Source organism: Panulirus ornatus, chromosome 14 (assembly GCF_036320965.1).
Source record: "Panulirus ornatus isolate Po-2019 chromosome 14, ASM3632096v1, whole genome shotgun sequence".
Lineage (NCBI taxonomy): Eukaryota > Metazoa > Arthropoda > Malacostraca > Decapoda > Palinuridae > Panulirus > Panulirus ornatus.
The window spans coordinates 52,179,724-52,205,201 of record NC_092237.1 but is presented as its reverse complement, the minus strand read 5'-3'; the positions used below and the strand labels follow the sequence as shown (position 1 = coordinate 52,205,201).

The 25,478-nt window shown below is 41.7% G+C and overlaps 1 protein-coding gene across 1 annotated transcript in view; it reads right to left on the bottom strand.

Moving 5' to 3' along the window:
* The window catches only part of Cad87A (cadherin 87A), a 119,508-nt gene that overhangs the window by 51,424 nt on the left and 42,606 nt on the right, over nucleotides 1-25,478 (bottom strand). Inside the window, exons 3-11 of the mRNA XM_071669899.1 lie at nucleotides 13,115-13,323; nucleotides 11,793-11,921; nucleotides 7,672-7,797; nucleotides 7,112-7,246; nucleotides 6,643-6,835; nucleotides 4,858-4,970; nucleotides 3,607-3,804; nucleotides 2,624-2,779; nucleotides 306-544 (exon numbers count right to left, since the gene is read on the bottom strand). Of these exons, the coding sequence (XP_071526000.1) occupies nucleotides 306-544; nucleotides 2,624-2,779; nucleotides 3,607-3,804; nucleotides 4,858-4,970; nucleotides 6,643-6,835; nucleotides 7,112-7,246; nucleotides 7,672-7,797; nucleotides 11,793-11,921; nucleotides 13,115-13,323 (1,498 nt within the window). The remainder of the gene's footprint in view (nucleotides 1-305; nucleotides 545-2,623; nucleotides 2,780-3,606; nucleotides 3,805-4,857; nucleotides 4,971-6,642; nucleotides 6,836-7,111; nucleotides 7,247-7,671; nucleotides 7,798-11,792; nucleotides 11,922-13,114; nucleotides 13,324-25,478) is intronic.

The window sequence follows — 25,478 nt, the reverse complement described above, 5'->3', positions numbered from 1 at the left end:
TGCTGATCTTAATCTATTAGTACAGGGAACATAAGAAATAGGTTTGTATTTCAATTCAGTCCTAAAGACCTTGCTGTGTTAAATGGTAAACTAATAATCTTAGTTTCATTACCTTACTTGAGGTTGGAGCTCAGGTAATCATCATTTAATTAAAATAAATACTGTCTGTGAACTTGAACATCAGGCTCAAATCATATCTTTGATGAAGATGAATGAATTATCTCTTAATTTTCATATTTTGCATCAACAAAGTGATGTTATTGTAACACTTATTGTTACAAACAATCATTGTATTGCTAACTTACTTCTCTGCACCATTGCCAAAAAGGGAGTACTGTATGCCATCGGTACCAAACTGGCCAGTGTCCCTGTCAGAGGCAACAATGGTAGTGACAACAGTGCCAGGATTGGCTGTTTCTGACACCACTGCTGTGTATGCCTCTTGCTCAAACTGTGGTGGGTTGTCATTTGTGTCGGTGACTGAGACAACAACTGTGGCTGTTGATGACAACCGAGGATTTGTGAGGGTCTCCTCTGCAATCACCTGAAGGTTATGAGGAAAGCATTTAGGTATGGCTAAACTAATGTGTGGATGGCCAGATGGTTAAGTAGGTGGGTGAAAAGTGTATTGAGGAATTGGTCTGTGATTTGGCGATTAACAAAAAAAAAAAAAAAGGATAAAAGGGAGGATGAATGAATGGATGCACTGATGGGTATGGAGAGAAAAAGGACTCTGTTTTTAGGTGTAAAGGGGATTTTGTGAAGGATGGATAATAATTTCTCTACCACAGACAGAGTCCTATAAGTACTTGATTTCCCTACCCTTCTTTTTCCTCTTCCCTCTTTGAAAAAAAAATTCTTCATTCTGGATATTAAAAAGCCTGAGACACATGTGCCAGCAATGAATCAAAGAATTAGAGAGTTATCACTTGGTGCTGTATCCCCTTAATGTTACAAGCCTGTGCAAGTTGCTGTAGGGTTAATAAATCCTATAAAGGATCCACTATCGGTCTCTTACTTCCCATGATGATCATAGGGAAGTGAAACCTCATGAATACATCTCATTCTAGGATGTAAAGTGCAAATGCTCTGTTAGATGTTCCTAAGGCACTACTTGTGGTATGGAAATGACTTTTAATCCTTCAAAACCACTTATGTTTCTACACTATAAGACTGCAAAGTTGTCTATACACTAATGATACAGGATAAGATGAAAACACTTCAGCAATATGGTATACAGGGGGCAGCATGCTGTCAATAGACTTAACCTGGGAACATGAAGCAGCCAGGGGAGATACATAAAGATTTGTGAGGCCTGGTTGTGGATAAGGGCTGCAGTCTTGGTGCATTACACATGACAACTAGAGAATGTATGTAAGCCAATGAGGCCTTTTCTCCATCCATTCCTGGTACTAACTACTAATGAAGAAAACAGGGAACAAATATGAAAGAAAAAAGTTATACTTCTATGTTACTTCCTGCCCCAAGACCCCCTATCATCTTTGTGGGGCTCCAGCAATGCTCAGGAAACTAACCATGTCCACATGGTATGACCACAGGTCATAGTGTAGTGATGCTGTGTGTCTATATAGGGAGAATGCATGACAATTGAACAGTAAGCGTTTGATGCCTTCATAGTGGTAGCTGAATCATTGACATGAAGAGTCTGTGGGATAAGATGAATTGGTGTTCAAAGTATCATATGGATGGGTTAAGTCAAAAGCATAGAGGAAAAAGTGTGACATGTTTTTTTGGGAATGTGGTTTCAGATGAGTCTATGTCTGACAGGGTGATGTTCACAATTGAGTTGGGAGGTTGACTGTTGAATGTTTGTCAGGACATTTCTGTGTGCATATCTAATCTGTGTTATGGGGTGAGGAGATCTGTGTGTAGAGTTTAGAGTTATATGAAGTGAAAGGCAAAGATAATTTTTCTTTTTAGTTCAGCTAGGAGTAAGCAGTTAGCTATGGAGTGGTTTGGATGGGAGAGGCCTTATGCTGATGAAAATAACCAAGTGCCAAGCATATTGAGGTGGGATTGTATTGGAAGGATCTTCATTTCGTTGTGTAGGTGATGAGTGTTTGTGGCTCCCAGGCAGCAAGTAATTATTCTGAATGCTTTGTTTTGTATGGTTTGCAGCTATGTTATCTTTGTCTTTGAGAGGGTGGATGACCAGTAGGTGAAGTGTAGTTTAGGATGGAGCAAACAAATTGTTTGTAGAGAATACTGAGAGATTCTTTTCTTGTCCAAATCTGGTGCCAGTTAGAATTCTAAAGGCATAATTGGTATCATCATCATTTGATGAAACAGGGAACAGTCTCATCAAAGAACTTCTTCAGTGGAATCCATCCTGTCCCTGACATTGAGTGTAGCACAACCTTAGACTGCAGGAGCCCCAGGAGGAGGGGTCCTGGGTAACAACTACCTTTTCTAAGAGGGGTCCTGGGTAACAACTGTACCTTTTCAAAGAGGGGTCCTGGGATAATTATAGATGAATATATGTACCATACTGTACAGTGAATATAGAATACTTACTTCATCTTCTTGGTTAAGAGGAAACAGCATTATGCATTTAAAAGAAATATATTTTGCATATTTCATATACTGTACAAACATAACACACCTGCAACAGGAACTTGCGTTGGTTGGGATTTTCGAAGTCAAGTGGGCCATGAGCCACCCTAATGCTGACAGAGGATGACCCTGAGGCCACCTGTGGCTCCACACTGAAGATCCCAGATGAGTCCACCAAACGCAGACTGAATACTGAGTTGGATCCCTGTAATGATACAAAACTGTTGTAACACTGTAAATGACATGAACTTCTGCAAGGCATCAAAACCCAATGCAAGATGTGACACTTTTCATGGTTATCTAAATCATCTCATCCCATAACAAGCAAATAATGTACATATATGACACAATACAGACTGTGCAGAGACTTTAACATGCACATGTGCTATTTCAGTTAGGGTAAAATCTCACTTTTATTGGCATCTATGTATATAAGTGCTCTCTTATACTCATTATGAATCACCAAGCCCTTGAGTATACATCCCCCCATATCAAATTGCACATTTGCATGACTTCATCCACTCACTCTCTAGATAATTATTTAGGGAAAGTGGGAGACCAAACTGAAGGTGGAAGGTTGGAGTGGAAAAGATTTTGAGCGATTGGGGCCTGAACATACAGGAGGGTGAAAGGCGTGCAAGGAATAGAGTGAACCGGAATGATGTGGTATAATGGGGTTGACGTGCTGCCAATGGATTGAACCAGGGCATGTGAAGCGTCTGGGGTAAACCATGGAAAGTTTTGTGGGGCCAGAATGTGGAAAGGTTTAATTTAAAAAGTTACCAACTTTTAGCTTCTCATGACAAATATTCTTATAATTATATAAAGTGAGGTCTGACACTGAACAAAAATAGGCAACGATTAAAGAGAATGATAAATCATATTCCAGCTGTTAATGGAAAAAGAAAGATTATACAAACATTTCCAAGTTTCCCTATAAATCATCCAAAAACAAATCATAAAGCAACAGAGAAGACAATTTCCCTAATTTCATATCTTTCTAAATTCTCCTTGAATATGGAGGCAACTAACCACATCAGTGTCCTGGACGAACATATCAAGATTTGGGAGTGGGGTCCCATCTGGCACATTTTCTGGTACAGAGGCACGGTACTCTCTCTTGTTGAAGGATGGAGGTTCATCATTCACATCACGAATTGTTATGGTTACATCTACCACTGTCTCTGTCTCCTTAGTACCCACAGGGTTACCGCTGACTGTCTCATATGCCTGCCAAAGAACATAAGGAGAGACATGCAGGTATCAGAAAAACATTTTTGGCTTTTGACTGGGTAAGATGCACAGGAAGAAGCATATTAAGCAGGTGCTGCAGTTCCAAGTTGGGGGAAACATATAATACAATAATATGGTGTTTAACTGTGTTAGAACACAACACAGAGTAAGAAAAGTGATACTGACTCATTAATGCAGGGTAAAAAATGACATTCATACACAGAACATTCACTCCACATTAAATAATACATATTCAAGGACAAGGACTCATGCAACAACTTATGGAAAAGAATAGATACTACCATCCTAAAGGATCAGAAATAAAAACAATATGAAATCTGGCATAAAAACATACTTGGATATGTGGGCATTTTGAACTTGAATCATAAGTAACCTAGGATCAAATTCAGTCTAATGAACAGACTTAATGTGAATGCTGGCCATGTCCATATTCAAAATCCCAAAGGTGATATCTCTTGCTCCCTTATTTGCAACACATAACTGTATTTGCTTAACTAACAGTTCAACATCTAAACACTAATTTTTGAAACATAAGTAGCATTTCAGTATTCACCAGGTTTACAGGTATACCTTTTATGGCCAGAACCTTGAGCCCACTGTAACCTACTCCAACCTTCCTATCCCATTTTAACCCCAGCTGGTATACATAGACCTTGATCCTTGACTAATCTGTTCTGACTCACACTCACCTACTTTTCATGCCCTTAATCATGACACTTAACCAAGTTTAACCTATATTAACTTGAACATAGCTTACTTTTTGCAATTCAGTCTGACCATCTATAACCTGCCCTCACTCTATCTAATCTTGAAAATGGCATATTCATCCTGACTCAGATAAAATAATTTCAACTTCATCTCAGCTTATCTTTTCTACCAAACTTGATCTACTTAGATACAATTTTACCTTAATCATCTTCATCCACTTATCCTAAATTGACTCTTATTCTCACAGTACTGACCTAACCATGCTATCTAGCTAATGTGACTCCAACATAACTACTTTTGTCTTGACTCAGTCTGACCTACCTTGACTTTGACCTTGACTACACCATCTGGGGACTGAAGGGCCTCTCTATCCAGTGGTTTAGCAGTGCGGAGCTCACCCGACTTGTCATCCAGGGTGAAAAAGTCTAGTGGATCTGTGCAGAAGGAAATGGTTATCCATAAGAGGTCATCTGATTTACTAGATCTCTAAAAACTCTGCCTTTTCCTGAAATCACCTCTCCTCTTTGTATCTTATCCTTTTATTATGAGTAAAAAGCTTTGTTTTGATGAATGATGACAAAGTAGAAGTACAATATGAAGACTAGAATGAAGTCATGTGAATGTGAACAGGAACGTATTTTGGAGTTGCACCCAATTCAAGGGCTGTATACAGTGGTTACTGAATAATCACTCATCCTCCAAAACATCACTAATAAATAAACAGCAGTGATGCACATTATAAAGAGAAGCATTGCTGTCATATAACTGCAGGAGCATTACATAGAAACATGAGTTAGAAGCTGTAGCTAGAATCATTAGGCAGGAGCATTAAGTAGTGGTAGTCAATTGGAGCATTAGGTCGGAGCCTCTGCAAACATTGCATTAGAGTTGCCCTCTGCCAGTGGGCTGCTAAGGGTGAGCCACTAAAGGCTATGAAGTGGCACTGGAGTTCACTAGTTACTGACACCCTTGAGGGAGTTCCAGGTAGGAACAAGCATCAGAGATATAGACAGATAGAACTATTCTAGAAAATATCCATATCATTGCAGTACATCCAGATTAAGGATTATTTCAGTGGAAGGGAACAAAGGGTGTATGTTAGGGGAGCCTTCTGAAAATGGGTTGAGGTCACTAATGGTGCACTGCAGTGGTCTGCTCTGGGACCATTTCTTTTCTTGACTTATCAAACGATTTCCCAAAAGGACCGGACTCCGACCTAACTAGGTTTGTGGACGATGCCAAGGTCATGAGGGAAGCACAAAATGAAGATCAACCTACAAGAGGAACTAAACAAACTCCAGAGTTGGTTTCAGACATGGTTGATGAAATTTTATCCAAGTAATTGTGCCAAAATGAGGATAGGACACAGCAAAAAAAAGGCCCTAATATGATTATCTGGCAGGAAATAAGCTGTAGGAATCTGTTTAAGAAAGAGACTTGGGACGAGGGATCATCCACAACTTGTAATCTGTCTCACATTAGGGGAGTAGTACAGAAGACAAACTGTCAATAGCAAATATCAGAATCACTCAAATATATCGAGAAGGAAATATCAAATAAGCTGTTCGCTTTCAATATCATGCCAAAACCAAAATAAGCTTCTTGAGTTTGGTAACTACACTTAAAGAACCACAAAGATCTACCAGAAAAGGTCCTAAAGAGGGCAACAAAGATGGTACCAGAATTAAAAGAGATTAGTTACAGGGAAAGGTTAGAAGCCTTACATTTGTCCACCATGGAAGAATTATGATCACCTTAGAGTTTTCAAACATGCTTGATAATTTCAAAAGCGAACAGCTCTTTCAGATATGCAGGGTTAGAACGACCAGAGGATATAACAAGAAATTATGCATGAAACTTGTTAAAAAAGATATAAGAGCTACTTCTATAGTATAAGTTAGTTGTGGATTAATGGAACAGTTATGATACTGTGAATCTGGACAGTATATGGAGTTTAAACAGTTATATGTTAGCAGAAAAATTCAAGAAACAGGACCCCTGAGTGTAAAACTCCCTCTATACAATGCAAATAAATGAATTATATAAAAACAACTATATCACAAATGAAAAGTCAGTGATCAGGTGGCCACTGTAATAATCACTCACTATTAATGAGCTGGTATCTGATGGGTCTTGGGGCACCAGTGTCCCCATCTGCTGCCTGAAGGGTCATAACCAGAGAGCCAATAGGATCATCCTCAGTCACAATGCCAGTGAGAGAGCCCGAGAAGATGGGCGGGGAATTCTGTACATCCCTGACCCGCACCACCACACCTACACTTGACATCTGCCCACCATCCTGCAGGTAAGGAAGAGGCTTGCTTTTCTATACAGTGATGGTACAATATAAATCCAGCATGTAACTATGAGACACACATCAATACCTGTCCACTACCCTGGAATTTAAGGTACTGGGATATACACTATTATATGAGGTAATAATGAAAAGTATTTCTTTTGTTTCAACACCTGGATTAAAAATAAAAAAACAACATATAATGAGTGAACCTGTATCCAATACAATTTCATATGCTTCACAGTAAGTACGAAAATCAAAGTAGACTCTGTAGCTCACCATGGCAATGAGTTTGAACTGGTAGAGGCTTTGGGTGGCATACTGGAGTGGCTGTTTGAGAATCAAGCTTCCAGAGTATTTACGAGCAGACATCTGAGAGGCTTCAATTGTAAACATCTCACAAGCATCACCACCCTAAGGGATGAAGAAGTGTTATAGTCATAATAGCAGCAGATGGTGCTTCTGAGATATTTCAGTAAAGTGTACTTAAAAGCTTTCCATGAAAATAAGTGAACAACTGGTTCAGGCATTAGGCAAGTCTGTGTGCATTAAGTGGTACTGCTTCTTCATTACTACAAACCAGCACATACTAAAATTCTTAATGTGGGAATACAGGAAACTAGTAGACCACCTTGATGGCATGCCTGACAAACTGTTTATAGGGTGGTGGAAAGGATCTGCTATTGTGAGGGCTGTGTTGCACATGTGAATGTGCATGCATCTGTGTGTGTTTATGATTGGTACATGAATAAATTTGTCCAGACACTTAGACTGTATAAAAGAGTTGTTGTCCTTTTGTGTCATTCTAACTTTTCACCTCTACTTTCCCTTGACCTTACCTGACTGATAGGTTCACATTCCACTTTGATGTTGTCTCCGACCTGGTCCTCATCAGTGAGTCGTATGCCAGGCAATACTGTCGTACCTACAACAGCATCCTCTCTGACCATGGCTTCATAGGGTGTCTGTTAGATTAAAAGAAACTCCCATGAAAGCAATATTCAGTATGATTCGGCCATTAGCCCTAATAACTGAACTAAAGTATTTGAGATTATTAGTGATGTCTTTAGGACTGTTAAGAGTGGATGGATTTCCACAAAAACATGTTTTTCAACCCATGATGTGCCAGGGTATGAAGAGCATACTGCTTGTCAATACCTACTTGTAGTAACAAGCATTATATACTTCATACCCTGGTATGTCATGAGAGAATTAGTATGAGCATGAAAAACATGTTCATGGCATTCCTCTGCATAACAGAATACAGTTTTATGAACATGATATCTCAGAAGGTAGGAGATATGTAATGTAATATCAAAAAATTCCATGGGGTAACTCTTTTCATATTTTGAAATCCTGATGAATTTTGGATAATAACTCAAAAGGGTTACATTTATCATTAAGATGAGAGAGAAGTGAGAATTCCTGAAATTTCCTTGAAGCATAAGGAAGTTATATAAATTGACTTATCATGAAAGCTGGATGTTAATTTGCACTTTCTTTATTATAGGGAGGTTTTGTAATATCTGTTACTCAAGCATCTTTGACATTAGCAACAGTATTCTACATACTATACAATGTACAGCGTATCTATCAACTCAGCTACCTCAAATCAGTAATGACCCACACTGGTGAAGACCAGTGCTGGTAGAGACCAAAAGTGATAAGGAACCACATTGGCGAGAGATGACTTTTGTGGACTGTAACTAGCATAGGAACAACATTTGAGAGGATTCACTATCAAGAGGAGAGACAGTTGTGAGGATCCACAATGGTTAGGAACAACACTAGTGAGGGCCCACACAAGCAGCACAAGTGAGGACCTGCACTATTTAGGAACAACGCTGATGAGGAACCACACTGGAAAAATAAAAGTGAAGAGAACTGGTGCACCCCCACACAAAGATGAACAACACTGGTTATGATTCATACTGGTGAGGACCAAGGCCAATATGTGCCCACATGGATAATCAAGCTAGGTTAAGACCATCATTAATGAGGACCCAAACAGGTAAGGACTCACAATGTTGAGATTCACATGGGTAATGGCTACAGTGATGATGACTCACACAAAAGAGGAACAATAGTGATGAGTTTCTGGTATGGTGAAGAACAAAACAGACATCAATATACACAGTGAGAATAGTCTATACAAGTTGGAATCCAACAATATTCATAAGGATTTAAAATTGAGAAAAACCTGATCAATAAGAATCCATACTATTAGGACCCACATTGGTAAATATCAATAGCTGATATTTCCAAATTTTAAAGGCACACATTGCTGAGGATCAACATTATTGAAGACCCACTATGGTAATGACCACAGAGACAGATTCCTAAAAGGTGAGTGTTCACACTGGTGTTGGCCCATTCTGGTGAAGACCCATACTAGTGAGGAACCACAGCAATAAATACTGGTGAGGAACTACAGGAGTAAGGACCCACACTGGTGAGGACCTACAGCAGCAAAGACTCACACTAGTAGGACCTATAGCGGTAAGGACTCATAATGGTGAGGACCTACAGCAATAAGGCCCACACTGGTGAAGACCTATAGCACTATGCACCTACACCGGTAAGGACCTAAAGCTGTGAGGACACACATGGGTAAGGATCTAAAGCTATAGGGATTCACTTGGTGAGGACCAATAGCAATATAGGCCAACACTGGTGAGGACCTACATTGGTGAGGAACCACAGTATTAAGGATCCACACTGGTGAGGACCTAAGGCAGTAAGGACCTACAAAAGTGAGGACCTATAAGGACCCACACTGGTGAAGACCTACAGTAGTAAGGACCCACTCTAAAGAGGACCTACAGCAATAAGAACCAACACTGGTGAAGACCTACAGACCTACAGCAGTAAGGATCCACAATGATGTGGACCTATGGCAGAAAGGACCCACACTGGTGAGGACCTAGAGAAGTTAGGACCCAAACTGGTGAGGACTTACAGCTGTAGGAATCCACACTGGTGAGGACCTACAGCTGAAAGAACCCACACTGGTGAGGACATACAGCTGTAAGGACCTACAGTGCTGAGGACCAATAGCAGTAAGGATCCACAATGGTGAGGACCTACAGCAGTAAGAACCCACACCACTGAGGATTTATGGCTGTAAGGAACTTCACTAGTGAGGACCTACAGCTGTAGGACCCATACTGGTGAGGACCTGCAGTTGTAAGATTCCACACTGGTTAAGACCTATAGCAATATGGACCCGTACTGGTGAGGACCTATTGCAGTAGGATCTCACACTGATTAGTACCCACAGCAGTAAGGACCCACACTGGAGAGGGCCTCCAGCAGTATGGACCCACACTGGTGAGGATGTACAGCAGTAAAGATCCACACTGGTGAGGACAACCCAAACTGGTAAAAATCCAGTGGTCAAAATGCACACTGTTGAAGACCCATATGGTTAAGGACTAAAACATCTAAGGTTCTGCACTGCTATGGATTTTATATACTTATGACATCAACTGCCAAGGACTCACTCTGGTAGAAGCCTACCCTAGTGAGGGCTCACCAGCCCTACTTTGGTATGGAATGATACTGATGAGTATACATAAAGGTAAAGACCAACAGTGGTAAGGATCTTCACAGATGAAGAGCTACACTAGATAAAAACCAGTTATGATAACCCATACAGGTGAAGAGCCATACTGGTGTGGCTTATACAAGGAACCACAGTGGTGAGGACCAACGAAGTAGAGTACCCATGTCACTATTCAACTTTAAATTCTGTGTGTAAGAAATATAACCTTCAACATTACCCTCGACAAATAAGTAGGCTTGTTTGAGTCCTTACTATATAACAATCAGCAAAGCACCAATGGTCTTCTTTACTTTTTTAAGTAGTCTACATTAGCAGATTATCATTATTCACCAGTTTTCACAAAAGTTCCCCTTGTATTATATACCATGCATATAAATTTGAATAATTAGAGAACCAGAAATACCTAAATCATAATTGTAAACTTTTTCTTTATGACCCAAGAAAACTGAATTATGAATTTTAGTTCAGCTTTTTCTGTCAACATAGGTTAATCTGCTGCCTTCCTCATGTTTACCACATGACCAATAGCACAAAAGGGTTACAGAGGTTGCAAAGGGTCTATGCCAGACCCAACAGCACAGATAATAACAGTATCAAACATTAGAGTTGATTCACTGCACTAACTTAGTCGTTTCATACAGAAAGTGATTTATCTACATGATGCAACAAAAGAATAGAACTTCATAAACTCAGATATCTTATCATTGCCAGTAAGGTGCAGCATCATTTCTTGCTGGGTTTATTTAACCCATCTCTTAAAGATTCTGTTTTCTCTCAATCTAAGGCAGTGTTCTTATGTATATCCATAATCCTGTCCGTGCACTTTACATTTCATATGATTAACATTGCTGTAAAATCTAAACTGATACTGGCATCTGAATCCTATATATAGAGCTAAAAAGTATATGTGTATCTTAACCACCTTTCCTTAAAAAACAAGGTTCACATGTAAATCCAAAGGTCCTCATAAGGACTGCCTGTCTCAAAGGGTCAGGCTGCTGTGCTACATATCTATAATCAAAGTGTTCTGTGTTTTTTGTCTGCATGGCTAATAAAGTATTAATTATAATACTACCATTTCTACATAAAAAAGTTACAGTAACAAAGATCCACATTAATGACACACTAGTGGTAGCATTACACTGGTGAAAAACTGTAATGCTGTGGGGTTTCAGTGATGAGGAGTTATACTGGTGAAGAGCCATACACATGATGACCTGTGCAGGTGCAGAGCCACAATGGCGAGTGGTGAGGAGTCAGTAATTGGGATCTTTACTAGTGAGCAACCACAGAGGTGAGGTGCCACAATAATGAGGACTAGATGAGAGAGGTGCCACATGAGTGAGGAATCACACCAGTGAAATGCCACACAGGTGAGGAGCTAGGAGAACTAACCTGCAAAAACTTGGGAGCATTGTCGTTCGTGTCAAGGACGATGAGGGAAATGGGTACCCGCACCACATTGTTGTCTACGCCTTCCACCTCATCTTCCAATGTCACAACCAGACGTAGAGTATCATTGCGCTGTGGATTACCAAAAATCTTATTCTTCACTCTTAGGGTGATATGTACACGGTTATTCTGCACCACCATAGCACTGTGTTGTGTTTCACATATCTATAAAATCTAGAATGAGATAGAAATTGTTGTTTTCAACCTTAGCCCTACTTTTACCTGTTAGAGTATAAAACTTACTTCATCTATACATCAAAAGGATATGTGTGCTGTTTATATCATAGCTTTATGGGGTTATTTTCTTAATTATCTAAATGTTGTACTGTAAAACATATGCAAAAATGATGGCATTCTGGGATGGAATATGGGGAAAAATCCAGTTGCTTCATTTTTCAGTAAATAGCTCTATGTCCTTGAGGAGATATTTACTGAAAAATGAAGCTTTGGTAAAGAACTCTTTTTTTTCTTGTCTTTTACATCCAGTGCTTTCATTAGACAGGGTATAAGTATTTTTCTTCCTCAGCCAGTGCAGAGATCTTTTTTTTTAACCATTCATGTTTTTCCTGACTCCCACAGTCTGTCTTCCTTTATGAGGCATGTGTTTCATCACTGAGAACTTGGCCAACACTCTCTTTTCTCAAACAGGCCTAACCTTGATTTGAGCACCAGTACCTATGATTAGTTCTTTAAATGAATAAATGAATGAATGCATAATTTCACATATTAACATTGAACAAATAGATGAATAAATGTAAAATTTCACATATAAACAGACAAATAAATAAACTCATGAATAATACATGAAGATCTTTTCTTGTCACTAATCTCTCTATCTCACATTCCTCAGAATCGGTACAAACCCTTAATCTACCAATACATCTACCTATTATCACAGCACATCATTGAGTCCCTACAACATTCCCATACATCCTCCAGCATCCTTATAAATCCAAAATATTCCCCACACATCCACAGAATTTCCGCATCGCTCCTAAGTACTCGAGTACCCTTATGAACTAGAATTTCCCTATACCATCCAACATCTGACATTCCTTGAGGCATCTAAGCTCTCCAAGACAAATCTCCTCGCCCTCTTCATAGATCTTGGAATCTCCCTCACATCAGCTATCCTCGATCATCACACATTCCATGGATTCTAGTATTCTTTTAAACGTCCACCACCCCCCTTTATCCAGGACACATACACATGTTACCAGGTCTCTTCCCAACAAGTCCAATTTTCCTTCCCGCCCCTCACGTACCTCACGGTCCAGGGGTCTGGCGATGGTGACCACGCCCGAACTTGGGTCCACCTTCAGTCTGTCTGAGCCGCTGAGACCATACTTAACTGGACCGCCCTCGGGGTCGGCGCCTTTCAGCGTGTACACAGCAGCTCCGACAGGCGTGTCCTCGCTCACCACGTGAAGATTCATGTCCGCCGTAAACGAAGGAGGCAGATTGGCGGCCACATCTACTGGAAAAGAGACTTGTTGAAACATCGCCAGGGTAAAAAGGGGTGCTACCATTACACCTGTAACACAAGAGTTATACTTAATATTCAGTGTGGCGGAGTCAGAAAAGCAAAATTTCCTTTGGAGGCAATTCACTCCTAAAAACGGTAAGACTAATTACATACAAGGCAAGAAATGGTCGTTTCAAGACAATAGTCAATTTGTAACGGACACGGGAGGTCAAGTTGCTTGAAAACGACATCGCATTATCAGCAGGGGAGTACCACAGACATACTCTTGCCTCCCACACAACAGAGATTAAGCCCGGGCTTTTGGGACAAACAAAAGCTTTTCTTTAAAACCTCGATTATCAGGTGGAGGGCGTCAGTTGGAACGTAACGCCCGGGAGGGCGTCTAAACATGAGTGGCTGATAACAAGAGTCGAGACAACCCAGCCTCACCCTGGAAGCCTTTACTCTAGAGAACCAGTAAGATAATTTTTCTTAATCTCAGTGAGACGTATGTCGTCTGCAGATGTCGAACAGGACTGAAATGTTTGTAAAGCCAACGCCATTTACAGTAAGAAGGTCAACAACAGATCTTGAACTCACGCGAGACATTTACTTCATCTAAATCATTTTGATAACCTCTTTATGCCCTCCTGAATACACCTGGATTTTCTCTCATTCATGAAGACATAGAACAAAAGATCATTTCAAGGAACGCACACACACACACATACACACACACACACACACACACACATATACACACGCACACTATATATATATTTTTTTTTTGCTTTGTCGCTGTCTCCCGCGTTTGCGAGGTAGCGCAAGGAAACAGACGAAAGAAATGGCCCAACCCACCCCATACACATGTATATACATACGTCCACACGCGCAAATATACATACCTACACAGCTTTCCATGGTTTGCCCTGATTCAATCCACTGACAGCACGTCAACCCCGGTATACCACATCGATCCAATTCACTCTATTCCTTGCTCTCCTTTCACCCTCCTGCATGTTCAGGCCCCAATCACACAAAATCTTTTTCACTCCATCTTTCCACCTCCAATTTGGTCTCCCACTTCTCGTTCCCTCCACCTCCGACACATATATCCTCTTGGTCAATCTTTCCTCACTCATTCTCTCCATGTGCCCAAACCATTTCAAAATACCCTCTTCTGCTCTCTCAACCACGCTCTTTTTATTTCCACACATCTCTCTTACCATTACGTTACTTACTCGATCAAACCACCTCACACCACACATTGTCCTCAAACATCTCATTTCCAGCACATCCATCCTCCTGCGCATATATATATATATATATATATATATATATATATATATATATATATATATATATATATGTATATATATATATATATATATCTTTTTCATACTATTCGCCATTTCCCGCGTTAGCGAGGTAACGTTAAGAACAGAGGACTGGGCGTTTGAGGGAATATCCTCACCTGGCCCCCTTCTCTGTTCCTTCTTTTGGAAAATTAAAAAAAAAAAAGAGAGGGGAGGATTTCCAGCCCCCCGCTCCCTCCCCTTTTCGTCGCCTACGACACGCAGGGAATACGTGGAAAGTATTCTCTCTCCCCTATCCCCAGGGATATATATATATATATATATATATATATATATATATATATATATATATATATATATGGCACTGAGAACAGTGTGAGAGGAACAGGTAGTGGGGAACTTCTACCCCTACACCTTCCCCCCCTGCGCACTACAACCGAATTCGTATTGCGCGTGTAGTGACCAGCGGATAATTAGGCCATTCATTTCGGCCATTTCTGTATTCGCTGGTTATGACAGACCAGGAAGGTGGAGGTGTGGGAGGGAGGTGATGCGTGAGACAGGAGCGATGTGACGTGTGTTGAGGACGATGTATAGTGTGGTAACGTGACGGGGACGATGTAACGTGTGGTGTGGTGACGAGTTTGGGGACGATGTAATATGTGTGGTGACGTGATGTGGACAATGTAATATCTGGCGTGGTGACGTGATAGGGACAATGTAATATCGGGCGCGGTGACGTGATGGGGCGATGCAATGTGTGTGTGTGTGTGTGTGGTTAAAAGACGAGGACGATGAGTGAGGTGACGTGAGTGAAGAAGATGTATCATGCGAGTGTGACGTGAGGAGGGTGATGAGACGACCGTAGATAGAATGAAGACGATGAGAGGACGTGCGGCGACGGGAGAAGAGTGCAGCGTGGACCCAAGATGGTTGGAGCGGGGCTGGGGGGAGCGAACACCACCACCGTCCAGGGACGCTCGTGTAACGGAGAGGACAGGTTCGGCAGGACAACTGACCCGCCCTGGACGCCACCTGTCTGGTGCACAGGAGAGTGCCTGCGCGCTCACATACATACTTACCGCACAAACACAGAAGCAAGCATAAATACAGACATACAATACAAAACACAGACAAACACTTCCATAACTGTAACTATCTATGCGCACTGTCTTTAGTTTTTGTTGTATACAGTTACGCCTCCTACGTGTCGAGAAATATGCAATCATGATAAGAAAATTTGAATAACTCGTCCAAATTTTCTCTCCAGGCTCACATATGTACCTATACACATTTTCACATCAATACATATATATATATATATATATATATATATATATATATATATATATATATATATATATAGACACAGGCACATGTATATAATATTTGAAACATTCTTCTGTTCCCTTTTAACTAATAAAGGTAACCAAGGTCGGCAGCTCAGCATCATCGAGGTATCGAACAGGTTCTGCCGACCGTTACGCCGGCAAACAAATGGCGACGGATCTAAACAGCGAATAACATTCGCTTCCTCTAACGCTGACCAGCGACCGTACTGCAGACTTTGCTTTGTAAGAAAGATGGAGACTTGGTTCACAAATTGAGGGAAAAAGTTGAGGTACAGGAGAATATTGAAAGATAATGAAGACAGATGTAAAGAGAAATGTGGCAGATGAGAGACAAAGTGTAGAGAGGTGATACTGAAATACAGTGTCAAAATGAGGGCAAGAAACATGAAAATAAAAATCAAGGCAGCACGAAACAATGATGGAAAAAAAAAGGTTGATCAAAGGAATAAGTATATATACGGTAAGGACAAGACAGATAAAAACGTTTTCATAAAAAAAGACCACAATATATAATCGTGCATAAAACAAAAACTGGTGAGTATGAAACAGGAAAATAAAACTATATCATTTTAAACCATGGATGAACAACAATCACAACACTCGTTAGCATCAAGAACAATCATGTGAACATATGGCTGCGGGAAACACAAATAATACATGCGTATAATATCACTTAGCAACCTGCTTGGCCGTTAACCTAGTCAGCAAGGGTCAAGTCTAGGGTTAGGGCATTATACCCGAGGGTCGTAAACCTTGCTCAAAGAAAGTTAAGTTCTGCTAGAGGGTTTCAGGAACATATGGCAAAGAAGGTCAAGACGTAACAGTGTACAGCACAGGAGGGGTCAAGACGTAACAGTGTACAGCACAGGAGGGGTCAAGACGTAACAGTGTACAGCACAGGAGGGGTCAAGACGTAACAGTGTACAGCACGGGAGGGGTCAAGACGTAACAGTGTACAGCACGGGAGGGGTCAAGACGTAACAGTGTACAGCACGGGAGGGGTCAAGACGTAACAGTGTACAGCACAGGAGGGGTCAACACGTAACAGTGTACAGCACGGGAGGGGTCAAGACGTAACAGTGTACAGCACAGGAGGGGTCAAGACGTAACAGTGTACAGCACAGGAGGGGTCAAGACGTAACAGTGTACAGCACGGGAGGGGTCAAGACGTAACAGTGTACAGCACGGGAGGGGTCAAGACGTAACAGTGTACAGCACGGGAGGGGTCAAGACGTAACAGTGTACAGCACGGGAGGGGTCAAGACGTAACAGTGTACAGCACAGGAGGGGTCAAGACGTAACAGTGTACAGCACAGGAGGGGTCAAGACGTAACAGTGTACAGCACGGGAGGGGTCAAGACGTAACAGTGTACAGCACGGGAGGGGTCAAGACGTAACAGTGTACAGCACAGGAGGGGTCAAGACGTAACAGTGTACAGCACGGGAGGGGTCAAGACGTAACAGTGTACAGCACGGGAGGGGTCAAGACGTAACAGTGTACAGCACAGGGAGGGGTCAAGACGTAACAGTGTACAGCACAGGAGGGGTCAAGACGTAACAGTGTACAGCACGGGAGGGGTCAAGACGTAACAGTGTACAGCACGGGAGGGGTCAAGACGTAACAGTGTACAGCACAGGAGGGGGCGCAACAGATCAAGTTTGCGGTCCTGTTCTCCATGGTCAGCCACGCGTGTGGGGAGGAGGGAGGCTCAAACCTACAACCCCTGAGCCAGACACGCCACACTCCCTCCGTAGCCAATCTCACGGCAGAGGCGAGAGGCACTGCCCTCCCCACCAAGCCATTCATGGGCCTTCACCACTGTCATATCTTTTTTTCTTTTTTCCCCCAGACAATGACATGAGAAGCTTCATAATCTTTTCAGGACAGTCATGAGATAAGAAGAGCTACATAAGTATATACTTTCTCAGCCATTCGTGTAGTGAAATGAGCTTGAAGCTCTCTCAGTCATGGGGTCAAGAGCTTCATACTTACTTAGCCTTTTGTGTGATCCAGAGAGCTTCATACTTTCTCAGTCAGTTTCGAGTATCAAACGCTTCATTCTCCCCCAGCTAAGATAAAAGCTTCATACTTTCTCAAGTAACTACGAGGTAGAAAAAAAATCTCGAAACAGGAGGAGCTTTATAATTTTCCGGCCAATTATATGGCAGCAAGAACTTCATAAGCTCTCGGTCGTCGGCCGACCACGAAGAGCTTCGTCCTCTCCCACCAGATCATGGAGCAGGAAGAGCCTCACACTTCCTCAACCAGGCGTGAGAGAGAGACGTATCCATCATATCTATTCATCTTATGCTTGAGGAAGGATGAGCCATCATACTTCCAGCCAGCTAGCCAGCTACCCGGGACATGGTCGGCCGGGGCCGTGCGTATCCCAGGGGAGGTGAGTGGACGCGGGCGAGAAAACTCCGCACATCGGACACGGGGCAGCAAGATCCTCGCAATGATAAGACACGAATTCCTCCTAAGCCAGAGCGGTGGGGCCAGAGCGATGACTGATAATCAGGTTTGTTTCTAACTTTAGTCAAATATAGACAAATGTTATCTCTCTCTCTCTCTCTCTCTCTCTCTCTCTCTCTCTCTCTCTCTCTCTCTCTCTCTCTCTCTCTCTCTCACCAGTGAGGGCTCCCCCCTAATCCCCTATAGTTTCCGGCCCATGGAGTTTCATAAATACGAACCCACACAATACTTCGACACCTAGCAACATTGTAACAGCAATGACAACATGATACTGTGGCAACGTGACACCAATGCCAACATGACAACACTGGCAACATGACGGTACTGGCAACACGATGACAGCGGTACACAGGACGTTACAAGAGGAAAATTGCTGGAAGACCAGGTGCGAGACGTGTTACGTGAGCCATCTTACAAAGTAGTTAGATCAAGTCCTGATGGCCTAGCGAGCCTGGGGGCTGGGAACACAGAAGGTTGAGGATTGTAAATTTGATGACAGACGCAGTGTAAAGGAAGACAAAAGCTTAGCCTTAGGCGTATATAGTATCAGTGTTTGTAATAATACAAGTAATAGCAGCAGTATTTAGCCATTTTAGAGCGCATAAACTAGACGCAGCGTAAAGGGAGACAGAAGCCTAGCCACTGGGTAAATAGTAAGTTTTAGAAATAGTACAAGAAATAGCAGTAGTACTAGCCATTTCAGAATACGTAAACTATGTCAAGGTGAAAAAGAAAAAAAACACATTTTTGGATCTTTGTAAGAAGCATCAATATGACGTAACTGTGAAAGAAAAATGAAGGTAACAGATAACGTCACAATAGCCGGGGTGTCCGCCAGGCAGAGAGACTCACGGACGGTCACGCCCGCCCGACTACCGTAACGGGTACCGGGGTCTGGTCGCGGCCACCTGTGAGGGGGTGGGTCTTTATTACACTGTATCGTCTTCCGTATCTTTCTTAGAGCCAAACAACTCATGCATTAGCTGCATCAGCGCTTTATTTTAACCGAGAATATATTAAAAAGTTAACCTTTCATGTAAGATGGAGTTGGCGAATACTTCGCTTCAAGTCTACGATTGACACACTACTTGCGTCTCCGTTGTTGACGAAGTTTACAAACGTTTCTCCTTAACTGATCTACAACTGGCTCTCGTCTCTTAACACACTAATATTTATGTTTCTGATCTCTTCTAGTATTACAGACAGCCCCGAGAGGACCCAGCTGTCTGTTGCTGCTTGCATTCCTTTAGATTAAACAATAGCGGGGAAAAATAATAAAAAACATCAACCTCTCCTTCAACAATAGTACCAACACCTCAGCAACAACAGCTGTAGTAGGATTAATAGTCACAACAGTAGTACCAGAAACTAATGCATCGATATCAAGGACAACAGCAACGAAAAGAATTAAAAACATAAATGAACAGTAACAGCAACAGAACTGCTCGGAAGAACAACAATTAAAGCAACACAAGCATCAAAACCCCAACAGCAACAGTAGCAAAAACAACATCTACTATAGCAATACCAGCACCAACACACCAACAACAGTAAGATTATTAACAAAATAGAAAAAAAAACATCTCCAGCAGCAACTACAACAGCTGCATCAACGATAACAAAGCAGCATAAAGAATAGCTACATCTACGACGCTGCCGAAACAAAAGAAGTGTCCGTTGCAGACCTGCAACGGAAACAGAAGCTACAACAGCAGCAGCATGAGGTGGGGCAGGAAGAACAGGTGGCAGGGGTGAGAACCTTTACCTCAGCCAACCTGCGGTCGGATGTGACGACATGGTGTGTATTGGGAGGCAGGTTGAGCCCACGGACGTGAGGACACGGTGTGTGTGTGTGTGGAAGGGAGGGGAGTGGGACGGGTTCACGGACGGTCCACAGTTCTTCCACGGTCCACTGCGTCCGTCTGTGTCCGTATGTCTGTCCCTCTTAAGACTCTTGACTCTCCTATGTCCTCTCTCTTAGTACACCCTCCAGGAATTACAGGGTTAGATAAAGAACCTATATCTGAGAGATTTTACAAGCCCAAGATAGAAACTGAATGAGCACATATATCAAAGACCCTTAAAGATGACAAAGACAGAACCAAAAAGAATATGAGAATTATGAAAACAGCACCTGCAGTTAAAGTTAATGAGAGAAAGCACTAATTAAAACTGAACCTATAGTTGTTGTTGATGTGGGGAAAGCACTGATCAAAACTGAACCTATAGCTGATGTTGCTGAGAGGAAGCACTTATCAAAATAGAACCTATGGTTGACGTTGATTACACAGAGTACTGATCAAACCAATGTACGAGATACACAAAAGTGTCATAGATAAAGCCAGTACATAACGAAGGATCTATTACAGATTAAAGAAACAGTTTATTTGACATCATATGTAGTCGAAGTTCCCCAAAGAGTGATTAAGAAACATATAATGGGACATTTGATTAATAGATATGACTATAGACGAAGTCCAGTATGGACCTGCATCAGGAAAAAGCACACAAACTCAACTCGAAGTTCACGACAATAACATCTGAGTCTTCAGCAGGGTGAGAGAGCAGACACTTTTTATCCCAGACTTTACCTAAGCATTTGACCAAGTGAACTACAAAGTTAGTATCAGGGGAAGTAATGACACAAGATGTTAAAGATAAACTGGGATAGTAGATCCGACAGCTTTTCATTCACAGAAAATTCGAAGAGAGAGAGAGAGAGAGAGAGAGAGAGAGAGAGAGAGAGAGAGAGAGAGAGAGAGAGAGAGAGAGAGAGAGAGATTACAGCTGAGCTGATGTACTAAGTATTAGTTGAACCTTACAACTTGCAATGTTGGTTTAGATAAGAAAGCTGTCTTGTGACTGGTGTAATATGCATAACGGCACACAAAGGGTTAGCATGTCACACACACACACACACACACACAAACAGGAGAGATGGGACAGTATGATGAGTTTGGCCTACATAGACACACAAACTCCGACTACCGTTCGTTGATGACCCAGACACTGACATAAATAAGCCACTTCCTAAGGGAACTACGATGACCACCAAGACCACAGACAGTGAGCCCGCAGGCAACCACCACGGCGCCTCACAGCCTGACACACACACACACACACACACACACACACACACACACATACACAAGAGCATTAAGGTTCATTGACAGTGGCCCCCCAAAACACCATAGTCCTACCAGGCAGCCACTCGAAATATCATCTCTCACAGAAGTAGAAGGAAAAGAGTAAGCATAGCAAGCAGCAGCGAAAGGGGAAGTATATTGAAAGGTGTTGCACGGAACAGCTGTGCCGCCTGCAGTGCAACACAGTTCTTCAGAGGGAAATGAGAACAGGCAAAAATACTGTCTGGATAATATCACACAACAGCAGTGATAAGTTCCATGACCAAAGGTGGAACTGTCTTAATGTTATGAGCCAAGTTAAATTTCAGTTTAGACGTTCTTTCTTAAACCTAACTCACGAAAAATCCAAGTTGGAGTTTTATGGATCTCGCGTCAGTAAATTCTTGAGATGCCGAGGAAAAAGTAAATAGAAGTTAATGAATTTTTGATTTTAAACGTTTCATGATATGATCAATGTGATTTGCAGGTTTGAGTGTGACCCTCCGAAGACGTTTGGGATCAGCAGACGACAGACAGACGACGAAAGGCTACAGACGAACAACGGAAGGCAACAGACGAACGACGGAAGGCAACAGACTAACAACGGAAGGCAACAGACGAACGACGGAAAGGCAGCAGACGAACAACGGAAGGCAACAGACGAACGACGGAAGGCAACAGACGAACGACGGAAGGCAACAGACGAACGACGGAAAGGCAACAGACGAACAACGGAAGGCAACAGACGAACGACGGAAAGGCAACAGACGAACAACGGAAGGCTACAGACGAACAACGGAAGGCAACAGACGAACAACGGAAGGCAACAGACGAACGACGGAAGGCAACAGACGAACGACGGAAGGCTACAGACGAACAACGGAAGGCAACAGACGAACGACGGAAAGGCAAGAGACGAACGACGGGAGGCAACAGACGAACGACAGAAAGGCAACGAAAGAACGACGCTCAGAGCCAGCCATCCATAGGTGTCTGCCAGGCAAGGCAGACCGCCCCACGAACCACAAGACGGCATGTTCCAGAGTTCACATCGATGAGAACCAGTGACAACAACAACACTGAAGACAAATGACGACGTCTGAAGCGGATTTAGTATTGTTTACTATCTGGATCACACCGGCGTCCTCAAGGGTTTTGGTTTAGGTCCTTGTTTCTCTCGAGAACTTCTGTGTACAGCACCAACGGCAGTGTATATTATCCTAACCATCTTCACCATCACACATGTGTACACCGTGTTTCACCTAGAGACCATAATGAAGTACAGTATCACCATTACAAATTATGTCATCACTATCGTTACTAGCGTTACTACCAACGATAATACAACTACCAACAACGTTATCATAAACTTCACAAGGGTACACAACTGGGAGAGTGTAGGGTACTTCACCAAGATACATAAGCGGTGTTTCACCATGACACATAACAGGGAGAGTGTAGGGTACTTCACCACGACACACAACCGGGAGGGTGGAGGCAGAGGCTCACACCACAAGCCCGAGGGCGCTCCTGGGGCCAGGGTTGGTTCACACGACTCTCCTATTCACAACTCCAGGCAGGTCGGGCCTCCCTCACTGCTCCCATGCTTATGTTGCTCTGCAACAGTCTGACCACGGCTCAAAGGTGAAGGAGAAATAATCTCACTGCACCTCCATCGTGTCACAGCCCACCTCAACAAAATAAATTCTCATATTTCGCTGCAATGTTCTAATTTTGTAAGCGTCAGAGGCATCCAGACGCTGTATCTCGGCGCGACGACACCGTCGCTGAAGTTGAACTATTTCCTGAGCCGGGAGGGGAGATCTAATCTCTCCTTGTGTCTGTCTGGTCCTTCATGACGTCTCGTTACCACCACACACACACACACACACACATCTGCTTCCCTTATAATACGTGTCTTTTGTTCGGAAACCCATTTTTCGAGATGAACGGTTCCTCTATGCCAGTTTAATATTTCATTTTTTGTTTCGAAACTGAAACTATTTTATTCATGATAATAATTTCTTAAAAAATTGTCTCAAAGGTGATCTCTACTGTCTACAGTACTCACTAAACTAGGCATTTCACTCCAGTACGTGACCCTGAAGGTAAATTATAAGACCTTTCCTGTAGTCTCTAACCTCATTCAAACATAGAGTTCCAGCTCTCATTCCTTAGTCTCCCTGAAACAGGTTACTCTATCTTCTCCAATCATCTCTCTCTCTCTCTCTCTCTCTCTCTCTCTCTCTCTCTCTCTCTCTCTCTCTCTCTCTCTCTCTCTCTCTCTCTCTCTCTCAGTTCACTCCCGTTATCTTAAATGCTAACCAAGTCCTTTCTGCGTTTTGTTCTGTTTTGCCGTCAACACAGTAGACTTCTGCTCATACTTCAGACCGAAGGAGGCACCCCATCTTAGATAAGGCACCATTTCTACGCTCATTCCATCGTACTTTTCTATATTTCATTTTCCATAACTACCTTCACCATCTTCGGTAAATGCGTCAGTATAAACCTAATTTTGCAAGACTGGTTTCTCATCTTGACTAAAAGACCATGTAAATCACTACAGTAACGTTTTGCAGCTGTGGAATCAATTATAAACATTATATATATATACATATATATATATATATATATATATATATATATATATATATATATATATATATATATATATATATATGAAAATATCACAATTGAGCGCGTGATCAAGTGTATTCATATACGTCCACGGGGAAATGAAACACGATAAGTTCCCAAGCGCACTTTCGTATAATAATCTTATCATCATCGTGATTCATTTCCCCGTGGAGATATATATATATATATATATATATATATATATATATATATATATATATATATATATATATATATATATATATATATATATATATATTATCCTGATGCATGAAATTCCTTGAATACCGTGATACGATTCTTGAGCTCGACTTTTAGCCATGATAGCGTGATCCTAAGCTCAAGTCAAAGGTCACGCAACCGCGAGGTCAGAGGCCGGGTCATCATACCCTAGGGTGGTAGTAACCCTCGTGCTCATGAAGTTGATCTCAGATAACCAAATTCAGGTTTCATGCACTGGAGGCTTCTCTCTCTCTCTCTCTCTCTCTCTCTCTCTCTCTCTCTCTCTCTCTCTCTCTCTCTCTCTCTCTCTCTCTCTCTCTCTCTCTCTCTCTCTCTTTGTCATTCATGACTTGGAACTTTGCCATAATCTCTGGTAAGTCAAGACCCGATGGCAGTGTTTCATATATCATTCTCTACATTACTCCTCCTTCTCATGCCCTTCAAATTTTATCCATCTATGTCTCTTTTTCCCCTCAGCATCTGTATACGTGCCCTGATAAACAAGTTAAACTGCCTTTCTTTCATGAAAGATCAGGTATGAGAGGTGTTTAATAGTTTTTTTTTTATTATTCTTCATTCTTGTACAGCTTAATGATCGCTCAATAAAAGCAACAAAACTGTATCTAATAAAAGCAACAAAACTGTATCTAATAAAAGCAACAAAACTGTATCTAATAAAAGCAACAAAACTGTATCTAATAAAAGCAACAAAACTGTATCTAATAAAAGCAACAAAACTGTATCTAATAAAAGCAACAAAACTGTATCTAATAAAAGCAACAAAACTGTATCTAATAAAAGCAACAAAACTGTATCTAATAAAAGCAACAAAACTGTATCTAATAAAAGCAACAAAACTGTATCTAATAAAAGCAACAAAACTGTATCTAATAAAAGCAACAAAACTGTATCTAATAAAAGCAACAAAACTGTATCTAATAAAAGCAACAAAACTGTATCTAATAAAAGCAACAAAACTGTATCTAATAAAAGCAACAAAACTGTATCTAATAAAAGCAACAAAACTGTATCTAAT